Raw genomic sequence first — 16,579 nt, forward strand, 5'->3', positions numbered from 1 at the left:
CACATACAGGCAAAGTTCAAACTGATCAATTGTTATCATCATTTGAGTTTACAAAATACCCACGTGGCACAAAGTACCTAAGAAACACTCTGTTCTACTTGTCATTTATCATAAAACCACCGTAATAATAAACTGGAAAAATGAAACTACTTCGATGAGAAATCCAGTATTGCCTGTTTTTAAATTAACCAGCCACCCCTCTGTCAGTCTGTCGTACCGTGGTGGCCTGCATGTCGCTGTGGTGCTGGAAGCTGTGCCACCGGCATCTCAAATACCAGCACTACCTCCCACGGTGGAGAGGCTTCAGCAGAACTTCCAGACTAAGGCGCGCTAGGAAGAAGGACCTGGTGACCTACTTCTTAAAACATCAGCCAGTGAACTCTTGCATGTTTAAAAAGCAAAGACGTCACTTGGAGGACAAAGGCACGTCTGACCCAACCCATGGTATTTTCAACCGTCTCGTATGCATGCAAAAGCTGGACAATAAAAAAGGATGACCGAAGAATTATTGATGCCTTTGAATTAGGGTGATGGAGAATACTGAATGTACCATGGACTGAGGAGAAGAACGAGGAAATCTGTCTTGAGAGAAGTACAGCCAGAATGCTCCTTAGAAGCAAGAATGGTAAGACTTCATCTCACATACTTTGGACATGTTATCAGGAGGGAGCAGGCCCTGGAGAAGGACATCTTGCCTGGTAAAGTAGAGGGTCAGCAAAAAAGAGGAAGGCTGTCAACAAGATGGTTTGACAAGGTGGCTGCAATGATGGGCTCAAACATAGCAACGATTGTGAGGATGGCACAGGACCAGGCAGTGTTTCGCTCTGCTGTACATGGGGTCGTTATGAGTCAGAAACAACTCAATGGAAACTAACAACAACAGGTAAATTATTAAAAAGTAGTTTATACTACCTTACACATTAATACTCTTTACATATGATCAGCCTGAAAGACATGAAAGAACCTCAAAGATCATAAAGGCCTACTCCGAGAACGAACTAAAAAGATGTCATCAAAAAGCTCAGTGATATGGCAGTAGAGAACCACCAAGTGGCAGAAAAAGGACAATTAAAAAAAAAAAAAAAAAGGTAGGATTTCTTTCTGGATATAAAGGTGGGCTTTCTAAGTCATGGGAAAAGATTTACAGGTAACGCTGAAAAGTAAAAAAGTCAACTTTTTCCAAGATTTTTCTTACTTCTTTAAGGATGTTATGAAATTCAGTATGTAAATAAAATATTTTGCCTTCTTTATTTTCTCAAAGAATGGAAAGAATAAAATCCTGGTGAGAATGTCTGATAAGAGTGGATTCTTTAAAAATATGCTGCACTTCATTCTAATTTTCTCTTTAATCTTAGGAGAAGGTTCAGAGAGGTGCTCGCTCTCTACTGCTAAATTGTTATCAATAAGATAATTACTGTTTTAATCTATTTGGCTACTCCGCATGCATTGATTCTCTAACCCTTCTTTCATCAGAATTCTTATCTTCTGAGAATCAAATGACCAGATCCAATCTACGCATCTAGTAAAACATGAATCAATAGTTATTAATTGTGCCTGTGGATTTCAAACTTCTATACCCTAAATGCCATTTAAATTCATGAGACTGGGGAAAAAGAAAAAAAAAAAAGAACAGCTAACAGAAAACCTGAATAAGAATACCTATATATTTAGCCACTGTTAGGGACTGACAAAGAGCCCTGGTGGTACAGTGGTTAAAGCAGTCGGCTGCTAACTGAAAAGGTGGTAATTGGAACCCACCAGCCACTCTACAGAAGAAAGATGTGGCAGTCCACTTCCATAAAGATTTACAGCCATGGAAACCCTATAGGGTCGCTATAAATTGGAATCAACTCCAATGGTTTTGGTTATGGTTTGAATTAAATCCTAATCCTTATACCTGTGGTTATAATCCCATTTGAGAATGGGTTTTCTTTGTTAAGAGATCATATCAGTATAGGGTGTGTTTTAAGCCAATCACCTTTGAGATATAAAAGGGGCAAATTAGACAAAGAGAAGCAAGCAGAGATGGGGGAAGTTAGATGCCACACCACATGAATATCTCCAAGGAACCAGGAACAAGAACCTTCCCCCAGAGCCGACAGAGAGAGAAAGCCTTCCCTAGAGCTGGCACCCTGAATTCAGACTTCTAGCCTCCTAAACTGTGAGATAATAAATTTCTGTTTGTTAAAGCCACCCACTGTGGTATTTGTTATAGCAGCACTAGATAGCTAAGACAGCTAAGGAATGCTTATAACTTTATATCAAATATTATTTTGTACAGTTATATACAAAATATACAAGTCAGAATCAACTGAATTCTAAGGAACTCTAAGGTTTTCTACCAAATTCTTTTATTCTTTAGCCTGAGAAGTTTGTTTTAAGGTCACTTATCAGAGTCAGTCTTTTGGAGAGACTTAAAGCCCCACTGACTCCTTTTGCTTGACTCAAGCGAAATAAAGCTTGCTGAAGATTAAAAAAAAAAAAATCATTTATCAAAATAGTTTTGATTAGTAAATGATTAGATTCAAGATTTAAGATAGCTTATGCTGAAAAATCTTAAGTTATGAATTAGGCAAAATCTGAAGAAATAGAACATTACCCAGATAACCAGCGAGCCTCACCACAGCATAATAATTTAACTTCCCATGTCTCTGCTTGCTTCTCTTTACCTAATTTGTGCCTTTTATATCTCGACCTCAAGAATATAAGATAAAATACATATCTCTACCTTAAGTTAATAAAGGTGAAAAGTGCTGCCAGGCTGTTGAGAGGGAGTATCTAATTAGTGCTTTCAAATTACTCAGCTGAAAAAGGTCAGGCTTACATACTATAAAACATTTTTTCTCAAAAGGAGGCTAGGACAATAATAACAACAGATGAAAAAACCACTGCTGCCCAGCTACAGGAAAAAACCAAACCATTTGAATAATTTAACTGAGCACAATCCTCAAAGGCCGTTGGCCTAAAAGACACCTAAAAGGAACCAGCCAGAACATTAACATGGCTTCTCAGGGGAAACACCCCTCCCATCAAAGCCTGACATTCTTAGTTCCCTCCACAACAAAGGGGCCACCAGTGATTTTAACCACCAACCTCCTCATTGCAGATGGCTGCCTCTGCTTCCTGTGATACTGGTCTTCTTCCCCATCCCTCATTCATTCTCCCTGTAGTGTTCCTTGACCCCTTTACATTGTACAAAGATGGCAGTCATCTTTGTACAACGCAAATTTCACCTTACCACTCTCCAGCTATCCATCCTCCATACCTTCCAACAGCCCTTAGGATAAAGAACGTAATCCTAGCACTACGTACAGGGCTCTGGAAGTTCTAGACCCCAGCCTCTCTACCGTCAGCCACCACTATTGGCCCTCTGCTTGGTACCTTCTTACCACTTTGATCCCTCTTTTCTTCCAAGTTGTATGATCTTCCTCACTTCAATAAGTTCTACAGGTGTTCCCTAACTCCCCAGGCTAGGTTTATAACTTCCTGTTGTTTCCATGGAAACCCTGGTGGCATAGTGGTTAAGTGCTATGGCTGCTAACCAAAAGGTAGGCAGTTCGAATCCACCAGGTGCTCCTTAGAAACCCTGTGGGGCAGTTCTACTCTGTCCTGTAGGATCACTATGAGTCAGAATTGCCTTGACAGCAATGGGTGGGTATGGTCATGGTGTTGTTTCTATAGCAGTGATCACAAATTTTATTACACAGCTGAGCATCCAACCATCAGTTCAACATCTGTCTGTTCCACTAGACTGTAGATCCATAGCGGTTTTGTTCACCAATGTTCCCAGCAGCAGCACTTAGGAGGCACTCAATAATTATTTAAAGAATAAATGAATGAATGACTATAATAAAGGGAGTCACTGGGTGGCACAAGGGGTTAATGCACTCAGCTACTAACCCAAAGGCTGGAGGTTCGAGTCCACCAAGAGTCATCTCAGAAGAAAGGCATGGCAATCTACTGCCGAAAAGCCAGCCACAGAAAACCTTATGCAGCACAGTTCTACTCTGATGCACTTGGGTCACCATGACTTCAACTCAACTCAACAGCAATTGGGCTTTATCCATATTTTAGGAAGCACTAAAAATGAACTTAAAAGCTATGCTGAATAGGAAAAAAAAAAAGCAAAAGACCAGACCAAGCAATTCCTTAAAAACAAATATAAATGGCTAACAAAAATATGCAAATATGCTTCCTCATCATTAACCATCAAATAAAAACAAAACATTTTCCCGGAGGCGGGGCCAAGATGGTAGAGTAGTTAGACGCCTCTGGTGGTCCCTCTTACAACAAAGTCCTGAAAAAACAAGTGAATTAGCTGTATATATGACAAGCTAAGAGCCCTGAATATCAAAGGCAAAGTTAAGAAATCAGACTGAGCAGAAGGAGGAGGGAGAGACAGTTCAGAAGCAGCGAGGAGTTGCCGGACCTGGCTCGGTGGACATCAGCACCCCACAGGCCCGATCCCCTGAGAAGACCACGGTGGGGCTGGTGGTAACGTTTGGGATGCATTTTCCACAGCAGGTGAGATCAAGCAGCACAGAGTCTACTCGTGCCACCAGAATCAATGAAGAACAGCACTCTAGGCAAAAGGAAAGTACCTGCATCTAATTTACAGTGTGGACCAGAAAGCATCCCTTTCAAAAGAACTCTCTCCCATTTATCTCATCCCTCCTCCCTCTGCTTCAGCTCCCCACACCTCCGAACCACCTTCAGTGGCAGTCACTGTCCCTGGGCCTGAGATAGGTCCTGCTGTGCGTCCTGAGCCATTCTCCCAGCCTTGGAGAAGGAACAAATCAACAATGGGGAAAAAATAATCTGCAGGCTTCCCTAAGCTGGGAACTCAGGGCAGAAATGGCTCCTTTACCTAGGCATAAGCATAAGCAGTCCACAGACTTTGAACACCTTTCCCCCTGCATGGACTATTGTGGGCCCATTTCAGCAGCTTAAGCTCTCCTTGGCACAGTGCAATGGTGTATGTGCCTGAAGTCTGACTTCAACTGTTTCAGCTGTGTGGTAGAAAGGCGGGGTTTTTGACGTTTGAGACCACTCTGCCTATTAAGCAGGGTCCTCACCTACCCACATCTGGGTCTGAGGACTGGTTGCCGCACCCATGCCACCTAGCCACCCGTGACAGGGGTCCAAGGATAAGTGGTGTCTCTCAGTCCTTACAATCAAAAGAATTGGGTGTCCATGGTCCAGCTGCAGAGCCCACCCACCCACCTGTTCGCTCTAGGGAAAGGGACTCGCTTTCCTCAGACACTGGGGGGACGGTTGTCAGCTCCCTGCCTTGCTCAGAGCATGACCCCCTGCTGCAGCTAGATACTTGTGCCTGCAACAATCACCCCTGCTCCTCTGAGACTGTAGGTGAAAGCCTGCACCACACCCTTGGTGACCTGAGCTGAATCCATACAAGAAAACTGAATGGACTCCTGGGCTCATATACCTGGTAACAGCTCTAGCCATCTGGTGACAGGACATCAGAGTTTCAAAGGCACCAATAATCAAACTATTTCACTCAAGCAGCCTACTTGGGCACATCAAAACAAAACAAAGAAGGAAGCTAGGACACAGTAAGAAAACATAAAATAAATTAATAACTTATAGATGGCTGGAGACAACACTCAATATCAAATCACAGACCATAACTGCTTCAACAAGCTCCCAAAACAAAGAATCAAGGAATCTTCCAGGCAAAGAGATATTTCTGGGATTGTCAGAGGTAGAATACAAAAGATTAATATACAGAACTCAAGGGATCAGGAAGCAGATTAGGGAATACGCAGAACAAGCCAAGGAACACAGAGATAAAGCAGTCGAGGAAATTAAGAAGGTTACTGAAGAGCACAGTGAAAAATTTAATAGGCTGCAAAAATCCATAGAGAGACAACAAACAGAAATTCAGAGGATTAACAATAAAATTTCAGCATTAGACAACTCAATAGAAAGTCAGAGAAGCAGAATTGAGGATATGGAAGTCAGAATTAGTGAGAATGAAGACAGAACTCTTGGCACCAATATATACGAAGAAAAACCTGATAAAAGAATTTTTAAAAATGAAGAAACCTTAAGAATCATGTGGGACGCTATCAACAGAAATAACCTATGAGTGACTGCAGTACTAGAACAGGGAGGGAGAATAGAAAATACAGAAAGAATTGTTGAAGATTTGTCAGCAGAAAACTTCCCTGATATTGTGAAAGACAAGAAGATATCTATCCAAGATGCTCATCAAACTCCACAAAAGGCAGATCCCAAAAGAAAGTCACCAAGACATATTATAACCAAACTTGCCAAAACCATAGTTAAAGAGAGAATTTCAAGAGTGGCTAGGGATAAATGAAAAGTCACCTACAAAGGAGAGTCAATAAGAATAAGCTTGGACTACTCGGCAGAAACCCATGCAGGCAAGAAGCCAATGGGATGACATATTTCTTGAAGGAAAAAAATTGCCAACCAAGAATCATATATCCAGCAAAACTGTCTCTCAAATATGAAGGCAAAATTGGGACATTTTCAGATGAACAGGAGTTTAGGGAATTGGCAAAAACCAAACCAAAACTATAAGAAATACTAAAGGGACTCCTCTGGTTAGAAAATCAGTAACATCAGCTATCAACCCAACACTAGAACACAAGACAGAGCAACCAGATATCAACCCATATAGAGAAATCACAAAAATAAATCAAAATAAGAAAATGCTCAAAACAGGGAAACAGAGATGTTATTATATAAGAGATGACAACATCAAATCAATAAAGAGGAACTAAAACATGTAGTCACAGCTATTTCATACGGAGAGGAAGTCCAGGTAATATAAAGAGATAAAACTTTGGTTTATACTTAGAAAAATAGGAGTAAATATTAAGGTAACCACAAAGGAGACTAACAACCCTACACATCAAAACAAAATACGAGAAAAACAAAAAGACCCAGCAAAAACAAAATCAACAACAATGAAAAAGAGGAAAAGACAATATACAAAGAAAAACTACTCAGCACAAAAAATTAAGTGAGAAAAAGAAACTGTCAACAACACACAAAAAAAGACATCAAAATGACAGCACTAAACTCATACCTATCCATAATTATGCTGAATGTAAATGGACTAAATGCACCAATAAAGAGACAGAGAATGGCAGAATGCATAAAAAAAAAATGACCTGTTTATACGCTGCCTACAAGAGACACACCTTAGACTTAGAGACACGAACAAACTCTAAGGATGGAAAAAAATACATATCAAGCAAAAAACAATCAAAAAAGAGCAGGAGTGGCAATATTAATTTCTGACAAAATAGACTTTAAAATTAAATCCACCACAAAGGATAAGGAAGGGCACTATATAATGATTAAAGGGTCAATATACCAGGAGGATATAACCATAATAAATACTTACACACCCAACAACAGGGCTTCAAAATACATAAAACTCTAACAGCACTGAAAAGAGAGATAGGCAGCTCCACAATAATAGTACAATACTTCAATACATCACTTTCGGTGAAGGACAGAACATTTAGAAAGAAGCTCAATAAAGACATGGAAGATCTAAATGCTACAATCAACCAACTTAATCTCATAGACATATACAGAACACCCCACACAACAGCAGCCACTTTCTTTTCCAATACACATGGAATATTCTCCAGAACAGATCACATATTAGGTCATAAAGCAAGCCTTAAAAGAACCCAAAACATCAAAACATTACAAAGCATCTTCTCTAACCATAAAGCCATAAAATTAGAAATCAATAACAGAAAAAGCAGGGGAAAGAAATCAAACACACGGAAAGTGAACAACACCTTCCTAAAAAACAATTGGGTTATATAAGAAATAAAGGATGGAATAAAGAAACTCGTAGAATCCAAGGAGAATGAAAACACTTCTTACCAGAACCTTTGGGACACAGATAAAGCAGTGTACCGATCAATTTATAGCAATAAAGGCACATGTCCAAAAAGAAGAAATGGCCAAAATCAAAGAATTACCCCTAAAACTTGAACAAATAGAGAGAAAGCAACAAAGGAAACCCTCGGGTGCCAGAAGAAAGCAAATAAGAAAAATTACTACAGAATTAAATGAAAAAGAGAACAGAAAAACAACTGAAAGAGTTAACAAGACCAAAAGCTGGTTCTTTGAAAAGAGCAACAAAATTGATAAACCACTGGCCAAACTGACAAAAGAAAAACAGGAGAGGAAGAAAATAACCTAAATAAGAAATGAGATGGGCAATATTACAGGAGACCCAACTGAAATTAAAAGCATCATATCAGATTACTGTGAAAAATTATACTCTAACAAATTTGAAAACCTAAAGGACAAATTTCTAGAGACACACTCAATATTGTGAAAATGTCTGTTCTACCAAAACCGATCTATAGATACAATGTAATCCCGATCCAAATTTCAATGGCATTTTTTAATGAGATGGAGAAACAAATCACCAACTTCATATGGAAGGGAAAGGAGCCCCAGATAAGTAAAGCGTTACTGAAAAAGAAGAACAAAATGGGAGGCCTCACATTACCTGATTTTAGAACCTATTATACTGCCACAGTAGTCAAAACAGCCTGGAACTGGTACAACAGATACACAGGCTAATGCAACAGAATTGAGAATCTAGACATAAATCAAATCACATATGAGCAGCTGATATTTGACAAAGGCCCAAAGTCTGTTAAATGAGGAAAAGATAGTCTCTTTAACAAATGGTGCTGGCATAACTGAATATCCATCTGCAAAAAGATGAAACAAAACCCATACCTAACACCACACACAAAACCTAACTCAAAATGGACTAAAGACCTGAATTATTAAATCTAAAACAATAAAGATCATGGAAGAAAAAATAGGGACAATGCTAGAAGCCCTAATACATGGCATAAACAGTATATAAAACATTACTAAAAATGCACAAATACCAGATGAGAAACTAGATAACTGGAAGCTCCTAAAAATGAAACACTTACGCCCATCCAAAGACGTCACCAAAAGAGTAAAAGGACTACCTACAGACTGGGGAAAAGTTTTTGGCTATGACAAATCCAATCAGCGTCTGATCTCTAAAATATACATGATGCTGTAAAAACTCAACAACAAAAAGACAAATAACCCAATTAAAAAATGGGCCAAGGATATGAACAGGCATTTCACCTGTTCAGGCAGCTAACAGATACAAGAGGAAATGCTCATGATCATTAGACATCAGAGAAATGCAAATCAAAACTACAATGAGATTTCATCTCACCCCAACAATGCTGGCATTAATCCAAAATAATAAATGTTGGAGAGGTTGTGGAGAGATTGGAACACTTATACACTGCTGGTGGGAATGTAAAATGGTACAATCACTTTGGAAATCGATTTGGCCATTTCCTTAAAAAAAGCTAGAAATAGAGCTACCATAAGATCCAGCAATTCCACTCCTTAGAATATATCCTAGAGAAATAAGAGCCTTTACACAAACGGATATATGCACTCCCATGTTCACTGCAGCACTGTTTACAATAGCAGAAAGATGGAAGCAACCAAAGTGTCCATTAACGGATGAATGGATAAATAAATTATGGTATATTCACATAACAGAAAACTATGCAACGACAAATCCGTGAAACATTTCATAACGTGAAGGAACCTGGAAGGCATTATGCTGCATGAAATGAGACCACTTTTATATGAACTCATGAAAAAAGTGTAAATGCAGAAGAAAATATTCTTTAATGGTTATGAGGGTAGGGAGGGAGGGGGTATTCACTAATTAGACAGTAGACAAGAACTATTTTAGGTGAAGGGAAAGACAACACACAATATAAGAGAGGTTAGCACAACTGGACTAAACTAAAAGCTAAGAAGTTTCCTGAATACAACCAAATGCTTCGAAGGCTAGAGTAGCAGGGATGGAGGTCTGGGGACCATGGTTTCAGGTGACATCTAAGTCAACTGCCAAAACAAAATACATTAGGAAAACGTTTTGCATCCCATTTTGGTAAGTGGAGTTTGGGATCTTAAAAGCTAGCAAGCAGCCATCTACGATGCATCAGTTGGTCTCATCCCACCTGGAGCAAAGGAGAATGAAGAACACCAAAGACACAAAGTAAACATGAGCCCAAGACACAGAAAGGGCCACATAAACCAGAGACTCCATCAGCCTGAGGCTGGAAGAACTAGATGGTACCCGGCTACCACCGATGACTGCCCAGCTACCACCAATAACTGCCCTGAACGGGAATGCAACAGAGAATTCCTGATGGACAAAGAGAACAGTAGGATACAGACCTCGAATTCTCCTAAAAAGACCAGACGTAATGGTCTGACTGAGACTGGAGGGACTGCAGGAGTCATGGCCCCTGGACCCTCTGTTAGCCCACGACTGGAACCATTCCCAAAGCCAACTCTTCAGACAGGGATTGGACTGGACGATAAGACAGAAAATGATACTGGTGAGGAGTGAGATTCCCGGCTCAAGTAGACACGTGAGACTATTTGGGCAGCTCCTGCCTGGAGGTGAGATGAAAAGGCAGAGGGGGACTGGAGCTGGATGAATGGACACGGGAATACAGGGTGGAGAAGAGGAGTGTGCTGTCTCATTATGGAGCGAGCAGCTAGGGTTACGTAGCAAGGTGCATGTAAGTTTCTGAATGAGAGACTGACTTGAGTTGTAAACTTTCACTTAAAACACAATAATGAATAGAATTAAAAAAAAAAAATTTTTCCCTATTAGAAAAGATTTAAAAAATGAAGAATAGTTATGGGTGTTAATGGTGGGAACAAATTATAATCTTTTTGGAGGACATTCTGGTAATATCAAAATCCTAAATTTTCAAACTCTTTGATCAGCTATTTTATTTCTAATATTTCTTCCACAGAAATAAATGCACAAATATATAAGCATGTTTACTACAGCACTGTTTGTAATAGCAGAAAACTGGAAACAACCTAAAGGTTTATCCAGCAGAGTCTCGTTAAATAAATTGTATCTTTACACATAATGGATTGCTACACAGCCTTTAAAAGAATGAGGTCAACCTATATTCATGGCACTGAAACAGATATACATTATATTCTTAATCAAGTAAGCTATAGCATATATGTTGTATAATCCCACTTTTTAAAAATTTTATATGTATTTGTATATGCATGATTAGAAGTCTAAAAGCATATACACTCAAGTGTTGTAAGTTATTACCTCTGTGGAAAGGGACTCAAGGATAAGAAATATTTTAACAGCCTTGTTAATTTTTGTACCACTTAAGTTTCATAATAATATTACAAAGATATAAAGGTAAAGCTATTAAAAATTAATACCCCGCCCAACAAAAAACAACCTAATTCACCAGTGGCATTTGGTATACAGTAATCCACCCAGTGCCGTCGAGTTGATTCCGACTCATAGCGACCCTACAGGACAGACTCAGTAAAAAAGTCACTGAGAACTTCAACCCACAGACCATAAACTGTCTCTCCAGTTTTTGTTTCACAAACTCCTATGAGCTTCATCCAATCTGACCGCTCTGTTTCCCAAACACGTCTAGATACTCCTCACTTCTGTGCTTCTGCTTAGGTTTTCCCTTCAGGCTGGAATGCCCTTCCTATCTCCCTTGTCTCTTGACTAGTGCAGCCAGCAGGCCACCTGTCCCTTGCCACCACGTACACACACACACAGCTGCCAAAATTCTGTCTGCTCTTCGGGCTGTGACCAAATGCTACATCCCTTATAAAGCCTTTCCCAATCATCCCAGTCAGAATTAAATGATACTTTCTTGACTCCTCCATATAATTTTGTTTATATCTCAATTTCCATACTAATCATGCCAGACATTAAAATCCTTCAGATGTATCACTTTCAGCCACATCAAATGAAAATGTGAGATCACAAGAAAAGACTCTGTAAAAAGATTAAATGTTCAGGAAAAAACTGCAGTACGTCACTGTCTGGTTGTCCCTGTTCTGGTGTGCCACAGCACTTCTGACAGCTGAAAGCCAGTGTTATCTGTCTGCTGCTATTCTTCTTGACATTGCACAGCTACACTGACAGTTTCCTTGGTATATTCAAGGTACCTTCCCCAGATAACCTCTGCTAATCAGCACAGACTATTTTTAAGAACGCAATAGCGGTTCTAGAATGTAACTTGACTGTTCCTCCCATTTCGTCAGAAGTTCTTTCAGCTTAAATATTGTCTAAGGCCACAGCTTTGGCGTTAGACAGACAGACCTGGATTCACTCTCAACTGGGTCTCCTTAGGAAAACTATTTAACCACTCTCAGATTGCATGCCAGAAGGAAACGAGTCCCAAAGAGCAACCCTGTATATGTGAAGCATAACTCCCAAGCCCTTAAAGATGTGGAGGTAATGCTTCATCGTCAGATGCTAACTTCCCTTTATTCCTAAAACTAGGAGGCTACTCTCCGGAAAAGAATGATTTGGGGCAAAAAAACACAGAAAACCTCCCTTAAAAACATCCAATGAATCAACTGAATGCTTCGAAGGCCAGCGTAGCAGGGGCAGGGGTTTGGGGACCACGGTTTCAGGGGACATCGATTTCTTCACCCCATCTAAGAGCCCCTAGCAGCCGAACCCATACCATCCGGCAAGTCCCCTTCTGCCCGCGGTTCTCAGCAGAAGGGTAGGTCCAACGTGAAGATACAACACGAGCATTAGGAAAAAGTTCCCCAGGTGACACAACCAGCCAGACTTTTCAGAACCACCGAACTAAGGAAAGAAAAAACAAAAAAAAATTACAAACAGTCCTTGTTTCGCAACATGCGTGAATTTCGGTTATCAAAGGCTGGCTAAATAACACCAGCCACCCAACAACATCGTTGAAATTTTAATTAGCACAGTAACCGTAACTGCATAAAATGCAAACGTCGCCACTAGCTCTTCAGTTCACCAACTACTGTGTAAGTAACAGACGCTCATCATGATCGGTCGCCAACTACATCACTTTCAAAGTCTTTCTGTGACTGGTCACTGCCCACCTGTTATTCGTTTCATGCACAAACAGCAAAGCATAGTTCTGTTACCTCCTTGTCTTCCAGTGAAAAACCCACATGACATTTTACAAAAACGGATAATTGAAAGAGGAAATTGACCAACAAAGATGAAAGGACAACAAAGAAATGAAAAGTGGTTAACACTGAAAATGAAATTCAAATCAAGCATAAAAAAAATCACTGACCATGGAAATACTGACACTGCTGCTGTCCGAGACTCCTGATAAGCAGTCTGAGGAAATTACTGAAGGCAAACATAAATGAGCAAAGTGGGTATGACGAAAAGGATGAAGGTGTCTCAGAGAAAGCGACGCCAGCAAAAAGCTCATATTAAAGGACTTCTCAGGTGTATTTCACGACAATGAAAATACAAAGGATAACATATTGGAAGTTGATCCAAACTTAGAAAGCAGTATGACAATTCACCAAGGCACAGAAAAATGCTTGCTCTGTAGTGTCAACTCTATGACAAGAAGAAGGTACGTACTGTTCAAATCACCTTTGGTAAAATTTTTACAAAGAAATAAGTTAATATTTCCAATGTTTAAATTAGAGTGTATTTAATATTAGTTTTACTACACTTTTTTTTCATTTCCCTATACATTTATAACCCCCAGTGAGTTTCTAATGTTTTGACAAAAATTTTTACAGGTCATGTAATAATTGTACTTTCTCCTACCAATTATTAAGATCACTTTGCAAGGTTTCAGTGTACACAGTCATTTTACAGACCCACACTACCACACAAAATGAGGGCTGCCTATACTTGAACCTGCAGAGCACACCCACAGTTCATTTCTCTCATAGCACTTATCACATGCATGCTGCAACTGTTTCATTTGTTGGCCTTTCTCCCCTCACTTAAGATGAGGTTTGGTTTGTCTGCCACTCTGTCTCTGTCATGGATTGAATTGTGTCCTCCAAAAATATATGTATCAATTTGGCCAGGCGATGAGTCCCAGTATTGTGTGACTGTCCATCATTTCATCATCTGATGTGATTTTCCTGTGTGTTAGTAAATCCTATATGATGTTAATGAGATGGAATTAGTGGCAGTTATGTTAATGAGGCAGGACTCAGTCTACAAGACTGGATTGCATCTTCAGCCAATCTATTTTGAGATATAGAAGAAGCAAGCAGAGAGAAACGGGAACCTAATACCACCAAGAAAGTAACGTCAGGAGAAGAACTCATCCTTTGAACCTGTGGTTCCTGCACTGAGAAGCTCCTAGTCCAGGAGAAGATTGATGACAAGGACCTTCCCCCAAAGCCATCTGAGAAAGCAAGCTTTCCCCTGAAGCTAACACCCTGAATTTGCACAAAATAACTAGGACAATCTCCAAGGGCTATCACAGCACCCAGTGGGCAGAGTATGTAGCAGACAAATGGAGTGCTGAATGATAATCTAACTGCCTTGAAACTTCCACCCCAATCCTAATTTTACCTTTTGTAACTACACTAAAAAAAGTATACTCTTCTGCACGTGTATCACACTCGAATAAGATATACTTTAAAAACCATTCTTCTTTTGTTAGCTCTAGCACTCACGTGTTTTTAACACTGCTAGCTGGCTTCAGAGACAGTATTAAGGAGTTAGGAAACCCTGGTGGTGTAGTGGTTAAGTACTGTGGCTGCTAACCACAGGGTTGGCAGTTCGAATCCACCAGGCGCCCCTTGGAAACTCTACAGGGCAGTTCTACTCTGTCCTGTAAGGTTGCTATGAGTCGGAATCGACTTGACGGCACTGGGTTTGGGTTTTTTTTTTGTTTGTTTTTATTAAGGAGTAATTAAGGGCCTGGACTGAGTTACACCACCTGGGCTGGAATCTCAGCACCAACACTTAAACATACTTGTGTGATTTTGGACAAGTTATCAAACCTCTCTGTACCTCAGTTCTTTCATTTGGAAAACTAAGACAAGCTTCAATGGCCTGAGAGAATTAAATGGAGTAACACATGTGAAGCACTTACCCCACTTCCTGGCAGAGTAATGTTAGTTCTCAAAACTACTATTGCTCACCAGCTGGGCAGGAAAGCTCCTTTAAAGTGGTGACATATTTTATCGTATCTCTAAGACCTACTTTACGCAAATCACAAATCGAGATTTAAAGTCATCATCCCACAAGTCTGGCTGGGGCACCCTTTCCACATATTCCTGTAACAGCCGCAACCTGGCCCTCCTGTCATTCATCCTAACAGCCATTTCACTACTCAGTCTCTACCACCTGCCCCATGTTGGCAGGTCTATCTTATTGGCCATATTATCTCCAACACCTGCAACACCAAACATCTTATAATCAAATGAACACATTCCCTACGACTCCATTTTCCTTGTAAAAAGCTTTTTTTAAAAAAATTTTTATTGGCTGCTTCTTCTCACTCTCCCACAATGAAAACGTAAACAGTAAATCTCTGCCTTTTTCAATGCTGCATCTAGTATCCCCTACTGGACTTGCCACGACAGAAGCTCCAAAATATTTGTTAAAGGACTTTTTTGTTTTCGTCGTTGTTAAAACGGTTGATTTTCTAAGGAATTAAACGCCAATCCTATTTCATTGACTCCATAAGCGCAGGCACCGTGTCTATTTGTGTTCATCGTTATCTCCCCAAATCCTAGAAGAGTACTTAGAGTAAAACAAGCAGCTTAATTATATTTAATGAATGAACAGATATGTCATTGTCCAAAGCTTAAAGGAGATACAGCAAAATGACAGCTGTAGTCTTGCACACGTGGCTGGGAGCAATCTGAGTAAGTTTCGTTTGTTTTGCTACATATATTCCTTTAACTCCCAAGTTCTTCAGAGTGTGATTACAGTATGTAATTGAAACTTCGGAAGAGAATGAGTCAACCCCATCCCCACCTGTCTCGCGTTCTTGCGTTCGGGAGGGAGAGACGTGGCCTTGACAGGAGGCCGGGCGGCGGCCCCTGAGCCCCGCGTTCCCTTCCAGGCGTGGCGGCCGGCAATCCAGAAGACAGTCCGGCGCGCAAAGCCGAAAAGTATTACTCGTGCAAAGAAGCCCTCGCGGGCTCCAGTCCCAGACTCGGGCACTCCGAGCGCCCCACCCCACTGCCCCGTACTCACCAGTAGCGAAGTCGTGAATCCCGGGGAGTCCATGATCCCACATCCCCCGTCAAGGCTTTGATTCGCAGTTGAGCAAAGCTAGGTCCGGGATCCAAGCGCAGGGCGCCGCCATCTTGGAGGAGGGGCCTGTGAGGGACCGCACTTCCGTGGCCACGTGACGTCGAATCACAACAACAGCACGTGCGAGCCGCGGGGGCAGGACCAGTAGGAGCTCTGGGGAGGAGGGGCGGGGCCTGGAGGTGTGGTCGAGCCAAGTCTCGCGCCCCTTCGCGCCATCCGTTCCCTGCTGCTGCTTTGTGATTGGAAGAACTCCAGGAAGCAAAAAAGCCTTGGCGGGGATTCCGGAGCCGGGAGCAGGGCAGCAAGAGGCGTGGCTATTGCGCAGGGAGGGACCTGGAGGGGAGGAGGAGTTTCAGGAGGCATGTGGTTCACCGTTATTTCAGCTCAGTTTTTTATGATTTAACGTTCGGTTTTGTCTATACAAATTTTGTCCGAATT

At 40.9% G+C, this 16,579-nt stretch overlaps 1 protein-coding gene across 6 annotated transcripts in view; it reads right to left on the minus strand.

Moving 5' to 3' along the window:
- SLC25A26 (solute carrier family 25 member 26) overlaps positions 1-16,246 on the minus strand; it is a 152,726-nt gene extending 136,480 nt beyond the window's left edge. For 3 of the 6 annotated variants that reach the window (XM_010590068.3, XM_010590067.3, XM_064275032.1), the window contains exon 1: positions 16,082-16,229. In XM_010590068.3, coding sequence (XP_010588370.1) covers positions 16,082-16,114 — 33 coding nt within the window. In that variant the 5' untranslated portion in view covers positions 16,115-16,229. Of the gene's footprint in view, positions 1-16,081 lie in introns of all 6 variants that reach the window. The other 3 variants (XR_010319069.1, XM_023548041.2, XM_023548039.2) reach the window with 3 other exon arrangements.
- Positions 16,247-16,579: the final 333 nt, after the last annotated feature.

The sequence above is a fragment of the Loxodonta africana genome, chromosome 22 (genome assembly GCF_030014295.1).
Source record: "Loxodonta africana isolate mLoxAfr1 chromosome 22, mLoxAfr1.hap2, whole genome shotgun sequence".
NCBI classification, from domain to species: domain Eukaryota; kingdom Metazoa; phylum Chordata; class Mammalia; order Proboscidea; family Elephantidae; genus Loxodonta; species Loxodonta africana.